At 47.0% G+C, this 7,317-nt stretch overlaps 1 protein-coding gene across 1 annotated transcript in view; it reads right to left on the bottom strand.

Moving 5' to 3' along the window:
• Nucleotides 1–2,585: 2,585 nt before the first annotated feature.
• The window catches only part of ENDOD1 (endonuclease domain containing 1), a 24,122-nt gene continuing 19,390 nt past the window's right edge, over nucleotides 2,586–7,317 (bottom strand). The window contains exon 2 of the mRNA XM_015411045.1: nucleotides 2,586–3,917. Within this exon, the coding sequence (XP_015266531.1) occupies nucleotides 2,793–3,917 (1,125 nt within the window). The 3' untranslated portion in view covers nucleotides 2,586–2,792. The remainder of the gene's footprint in view (nucleotides 3,918–7,317) is intronic.

The raw sequence follows: 7,317 nt of genomic DNA, 5'->3' as shown, positions 1-7,317 counted from the left end.
AGATCAGAGAGCGAACTGATTTTGGAGCGTTTGGAATGTTCTAGAGAAGTGCCACCACCATTTGGCTTTTATTTATAAGGGAGATTCTGCACCCTCAGAACCACGGCCTCCGACCCTCTTGAAAAATGCAGGGCTTGTGCTGGAGAAGACAACACACAATTCAGGACCCACCATTATTTCCCATTGTCAGCTTCAAAAGGCAATTGGCTCTTCTTTACTACGAAGACAGGTGAAATGCCCTACCTTTACTTCATCTTCATACATGACTTTGCTCATTTGCTTGGTCTCCAACCACCACCAAGTCTCCAGGACAACGTCTTAAGTCTCCAGCTTTCTTAACCCAAGAACCACCGCATGTGCCCTTTGCTTTTGACTCTACAAGGGCCCCGTACCTCTCATTTAGTGCTGGATTGGATAAATTGCTGACTTTTACTGTCACAAAGGGAGAGCCCAGGGGGTGAAAGTAAACCAATATAAACCGGTACTGAGTACTGGTAAGAAAGTCACACCTTAAATCTTCTGCTTCAAGTCCTCCAAGAGACAGTATTAGTAAAAACAATTAATTTCATGACTAGAACTTTATTCTCTCTCTCTTTGTCCCAGCAGCCTGCAGTACAACATGAAAGGGTGTTTTGCTCTCAGAACTATCTAATCCTGCAGACACCATGGTGACCGCCAAGTGCTTTCAGAAAGTGGGAGGGGCCAGATGTGGCTTTTGTCCAGCTCATATAAAGGGGATGACCAGATCAGATGCCCGAAAAATGAAGTCAGACACTCCTAGACAAGGGTTTCTAACTAGCTCAACATGTGTACTATGTGCACATGCAAGAAAACGTTTTTGAACAATGTTCATTCTAAAAGGCATTCTAATAAACAGAGCACCTGTCTGAAATGCTGGAGTCTTACTGCCGGTAGCAGAGTTATGCACAACCTCACTCCCTGACATTTTGTGCTTGGTTCCACTTCCTCCAGCAGCTATTTTGTGGTTGTACCTATGTCAGAATTCCAAAGGTGCTCACAGGCTCAAAAAGGTTGGGGACTTCTGATCCGATGAAGTCTGCAACACCAGCATTCCATGTTAAGAACACAAGCTGCAAATATAGGACCCGGAAACAACTTATTTCTTCTCCCCCACCCCAATCTTTTTTTTTTGTGCTTTTCCTTGCTGATCATCCAACCGAACGAAGAAGTCTGGAGTACTCAAAAGATTTCATGCTATGTTGTGATGTTTCTCATTACTCGAATGAAAGGTGTTACATGGCTTTTACCAGGGGCCAGTGTTGGCTACCTACACTCTTTATCCATAAGTGCTCTTTATCCATAAGTCCTATGCTTGGTGAGTAGGGGAAAGAGCAGGAAGACAGTAGACAGCAGGGTTAGATCAGCCAATCATCTGACTCCATATAAGACCACACTGTAGATTTATTAGCTTATTTTATTGCACTCGGAGGCAACGACAGCTGCTTGCACTAACCAGCAGCAACAAAGACTTCCTCAACACTGTGCCAGGAGATATTGGGGACTGTACCTGGGGCACTCTGCATGCAGGATGCATTCGATGAGCCACAGCCAATGCTCTCCCTCTAAGCTGTGGAGTCTTGTGAGCAAACATTCTCCTTTGTGAGCTACGGGCATTAAAGTTGTAAGCGAGTGATTTGGCTGCTGCATAAATTAGTTTGCTTGGAGTCATCCTTCCTGAGCTGAGACAAAAATGTGTGAGCCAGAGGCTAAAAAACTGTGGGCTAGCTCACACTAACTCAACTTAGAGGGAACACTGGCCACAACCTCTCCAATAGCTATAGAGGATTCTCATATGAAGCTGCCTAAGATTAAGGCCGCGATCACACACACTAAATAATCCACTTTCAATGCACTTTCCAACTGGATTTCACTGCGTGAACTGGCAAAATCCAGTTGGAAAGTGCACTGAAAGTGGATTATTTAATGTGTGTGATCGCAGCCTAAGTGAAACCATCTGTCTATCTAATCAGTGCTGTCAGTTCTCCAGGGTCTCAGGTAGGTCAAAGCTTTCCCTAATATCTGCCCAGTTCCATGGGGTAGCCTTGCCAGTCTATTGTAGCAAAACACAACAAAGCCGGATGCCACCTTGAAGACAAATAACATTAATTGTGGCATGAGCTTTTATGAATCAGAGCTCACCTGAAGCTCTGACTCATGAAAAGCTCGTGCTAGAATAAATGACATTAGTGTTTAAGCTGCCATGGACTTGGATTTTGTTTTGCTAATAGCTGTTGCCTACCTGGAGATGGATTCTGGGAACTTCCGCTTACCGACGGTGTGTTCTACCACTGAGTTATAGCCCATCCCATAAACACAAAGGTTTGTGCAGTGATTCTCCAACCAATGGCTCATTCTTGAATAAGGAAAGGGTTTCTTGAAAAATCCTGCAAAACTTGCTCCGCCCTCCCAGTAAGATTCTTCTCTTATTCCAAAAATTATGACCAAAGTACTTTTGGGGATTCAGTTACTGCTGAGAATCCTCTATCAACATTTTCATGGGTCCTAAGGAAGAGGACTCTCAAAAGACTTGGAATGTCAAAGAAAATAATCCACCAAAAGCCGAATGCGTAAGTAGACCTTTAATTTCCGTAAAATTCCCCATCCAGGGTCAAGTAGCTCACCCATGTTACCAGAACATTGGTTCATCACTGTTCAGTGTCACCACAATAAATACATACAGGAGCAGCCAGAGATTAGGAACGTATCAGGGGGGGAAATATTGCTTTGGTATTGTTGTTCTTTTGCGGCTCGGTTTCCCATTCGGCCCCTGTTTAGAGTTCGGAAGATTGTTTAGGCAAAAACCTTCCGAGTATAAACGAAGCAATGTAACTCAGGCCCTTGGCAAAGTTGGTGATGGCGTCGATGATCAGTAAAAACAACCCGCCAAAGCCCGAAGCGATGTCATGGAGGACGCGGGGAATGGCACCCAAGGTGTAGAAAGGGAAGCACAAAATATCCACGATCAGATTAAGAGGGATGCTGAGCAGGCGGTATATGAGCATCAGAACGTTGTAGATGTTCGACGCGATGCCGTTCAGGATGCAGAGGATCGCCTGCGCCAGGCTGACGAAGACGCTCATCAACGCGCCACAGATTCCTTTGAGGAACGTGCACACCGCCTGGACGAGATTCTGAACGGCCTGACACACAATACTGGCAATCAACTTGACTAGCTGACAAATGAAGCTGCAAACGTACTGCAGCACCTTGAAGATGGGAGTGATGAAGAAGCCACACAGCTTTTTCAAAAAGCCGCTCTCTTCTTTTGTTTCGGCTGTGTGCTGCGACGACGAAGGGGTCTTTTTCACTTGCGCCTCCTCGCCCTCGATCTCCTTGGCAGAATGCTGCACCGCCTCCTGCGCCTTCGGGTCGTTCCTCTCCTGGCTGCAGTGGTCCTTGAACAACTGGGCCCCAGACGAAAGCTGTTCTTCAAGCTCTTTCAAGGGCAGCTCTTTCAGGCGGCTCCCAGCAGCCACCTGTTTCGCAAACGCCGTAGACCAGGACTTGGAGCCGTCGTCGCAGCAGGCCGCCATCCAGAGAGACTCGGGGACGGAAACCTTGTCTTTGACTTTGACAGAAGAAGGAACTGCTCCCGAGAGGAGATAGAGGTCTTTCCCTTTTTCACAGTGAGGTGCCAGAGCTCGGCTTATTAGGTTATTGACTTCCCAGTCCCAAGTTTCCCGGACATCTGAGGGCACCGGGATGGCGTTGGTCAGCGTGTATGTGGCTGCCTGGTGATCGCCCTTATGAAGAGAGCTGGGGTTCAATTGTTGGATCTCATAGCCGGAATCCTTGTAGTCTGCCATGAGGGCCTGGTTTTCCCCCAAATTCTCCACTGAACCTGTGATCTCCGCTTCTGGCATCATGCTTTCCTGGCCATTTTTAGGGTCATCTATCTGAAATGTTGGGAAAAAAGAACAATCATTGAATCCAGAGCCAAAATAAAAACCTGGGCCTGTATCTGCAGTGGGATCAGTGGTGGCGGCGGTGGGTGTTACACTGAAGATTATCCAAGTCCAAATAAAACTTCATCCCAAGCCTCTAAAATAAGTTTTATCAGCAGAGTTTGGATTTTGCAAGATGTATCTCTAGCTATTCACACCCCTACACCAACCTGAGAACTTTGGAGTTTGGCGGATCTGGGGCTGAAAATCTAAACATCATAGGACTGACTTTACAATTCAACTTTGTCTCCTGGCCACCCTAGGTTTAAATTAACTTTGTTGCCCACAGTTTGATACTCTATACAGATGCTATAGCAGCTACAGCCCCCCACTTCACAGATTACACTGTTTTGTTATTGCTTTAGCGACTAATAAAAATGCTTCGTTTTTAGATTTGTGTTTTACAGTCTCCTATGCACATTCCATACATTATAATGTTCGCGATAACCCTGCAAGACGAAGAACAAATGTAGAGCCCAGTGGCACCTTTAAGACCAACCAAGGTTTATTCGAGGTATGACCTTCCGTGTGCATGCATGCTTTGTCAAATACACTGGAATGGAAGCTAGATTTCAAACTTATAGAGACAGGCTGAACAGCAAATCAACCTGTAACATGCGTGCACATGGAAGCTCATACCTTGAATAAACCTTTGTGGGTCTTAAAGGTGCCGCCGGACTCTACGTTTGTTCTCCTGCTCCAGAGCAACACGGCCGACCACCTGAACCTGTAAGGTGAGTTAGGTGATGGCCGCTAAGTGGCTGAGGCAGAGGGCTGGCTAAAGAACACTTCATGCTGGGGTCCCCAACATAGTGTCGATGAACCAGGGCTCTTTTTGTAGCAGGAGCTCCTTTGCATATTAGGCGACACACCCCTAATGTAGCCAATCCTCCAAGAGCTTACAGAGCTCTTCTTACAGGGGCTACTGTAAGCTCTTGGAGGATTGGCTACATTAGGGGTGTGTCACCTAATATGCAAATGAGTTCCTGCTACAGAAAGAGCCCTGTAACCTTTCCTGGTGCCCGCCAATGATTTACAGAAAGTGGTCAGGGACCGGGGACCGGGGGGGGGACTTTTGCCCAGGAGGGCTTTTGATTATCCACTGGAGATCTGACCGGCTGTGCAGATTCAAAAAACGTTGCTTCAGCAGCCGCTGCCACCACAGCTCCAAGACCTTCAATGCAAGGCTGAAGGTAAGCTGTCCGTATGGAAGAAAACTTCTTTAAAAATTCATGTTAAACAGCATCCTATTAAGCAAGACTTCTGCCTGAAACGCTGGAGAGTTACTTTCAGAGTATTCTGCGTAGCCTCGGTTGCCTGACACTCTGTGGCTGCTCTTCTGTGGTTGGCTCCCTTGCCAGCCATTTTGGGGTTCCTCCCACCGCCTTGTCAGGATTTTAAAGATGCCCACGGGTTCAGAAAGGCTCCTTTCCTGGTGCCCGCCAATGATTTACAGAAAGTGGTCAGGGACCGGGGACCGGGGGGGGGACTTTTGCCCAGGAGGGCTTTTGATTATCCACTGGAGATCTGACCGGCTGTGCAGATTCAAAAAACGTTGCTTCAGCAGCTGCTGCCACCACGGCTCCAAGACCTTCAATGCAAGGCTGAAGGTAAGCTGTCCGTATGGAAGAAAACTTCTTTAAAAATTCATGTTAAACAGCATCCTATTAAGCAAGACTTCTGCCTGAAACGCTGGAGAGTTACTTTCAGAGTATTCTGCGTAGCCTCGGTTGCCTGACACGCTGTGGCTGCTCTCACCTCCTCCAGTCGCTCTTCTGCGGTTGGCTCCCTTGCCAGGCATTTTGGGGTTCCTCCCACCACCTTGTCAGGATTCTAAAGATGCCCATGGGTTCAGAAAGGCTGGGAGCCCCTGGCCTGACGGGAGTACGGACATTTGCGCTCCTACATCATGGTCAAAAGCCCAGTTCCTACTTCAGGAGAATGTGCTGGTAGAACAGTCTGCACAAATACCAGCTCTGAATTGGGCCTTCATGTTTTTTAAAAAAATAATTAGAAATGCCAAGCAAACAGAAAACTAGGACAGCAGTCAGAAAAGGGTCTAGCCCCTCTTCTTCTTTTTGCCTGCTATGCTCATTTTCTCTTTGCTGGAATTTTTTTCCCCCCAGAGGCGCATTCCAAAATATGATCTTCCCCACACAGTTGGAGGTGCTTCGGACTTTTTCAGCCCCATTGGCATTCTGCTACCCAGTCACTGTCCTACGTGTGTGAGCCAGGTCTCGCAATCCAGGCGTAAGCAGTTAACACCCTTCTAAGCCCACTGAATTCAATGGACTTAGAAGGGTGTAACTCTGCTGACAGCCACACTGTGAGTTAGGAACTCGCTTATACGCGCTTGTGTTCTCGCAGGAAGAAGAAATAAAAGAATAACAGGCGGTATTACCCTGCTGTGTGTTGCAATCTCATAATTATAGAAACACTTCTATTTTATCTTTGTTGTGTGTAGCATCTACTTTATGGCCACAATCCCACAGAGAGCTAAAACCTCTGAAATTGTTTAGCAGGAGGAGGAGGAGGAGAGGTTGGATTTATACCCCACCCTTCACTACACAAAGGAATCTCAGAGCTGTTTACAATCCCTTTCCCCTCCCCTCCCCACCCCACAACAGACACCCTGTGAGGTAGGTGGGGCTGAGAGAGCCAGTTTGGTGTAGTGGTTAAGTGCGTGGACTCTAATCTGGGAAAACCAGGTTTGATTCCCCACTCCTCCACTTGCAGCTGCTGGATGACCTTGGGCAAGCCATACTTCTGTCAGAGTTGTTCTTGAAAAAGAGTGGTTCTTGAAAGAGCTCTCTCAGCCCCACCTACCTCACAGGGTGTCTGTTGTGGGGAGGGGAAGGGAAAGGAGTCTGTAAACTGCTCTGAGACTCCTCTGGGTAGTGAAGGGTGGGGTATAAATCCAATCTCCTCCTCCTCATCGTCTCCTTCTTCCAAGAGCTGCTCTTGAGAGAACAGCTCTGCGAGAACTGACGACTGACCCAAGGTCACACCAGCAGCAGAATATGGAGGAGTGGGGAATCCATGCTTTCTGTTAGATTAAAGCCTATGAATAGTAACCATTATCTGTCTCACACATTTTTATTCCTTCCCCTTGCCCCAAGAATACCTGTTCTTCCTTCCTGGTTCTTCCTTCCCCCATTTTATCCCCGCATCAGTTCTCTGGGGGAGGTGAAGCTGAGAGCTTCCATGGCAGATTGGAAACTTATCTATTTATTTATTTATCTTTACATTTATATCCCGCCCTCCCCGAAGGCTCAGGGCGGCTCACAAGGGGCATAAATGCCTGGTTAAAACAATGAACAATATAAAGCAATATAAAACACAATATGCATAA

Source organism: Gekko japonicus, unplaced genomic scaffold, assembly GCF_001447785.1.
Source record: "Gekko japonicus isolate JY-2015 unplaced genomic scaffold, Gekko_japonicus_V1.1 scaffold503, whole genome shotgun sequence".
Lineage (NCBI taxonomy): Eukaryota > Metazoa > Chordata > Lepidosauria > Squamata > Gekkonidae > Gekko > Gekko japonicus.
This window is presented reverse-complemented; position numbering and strand designations above follow the sequence as displayed.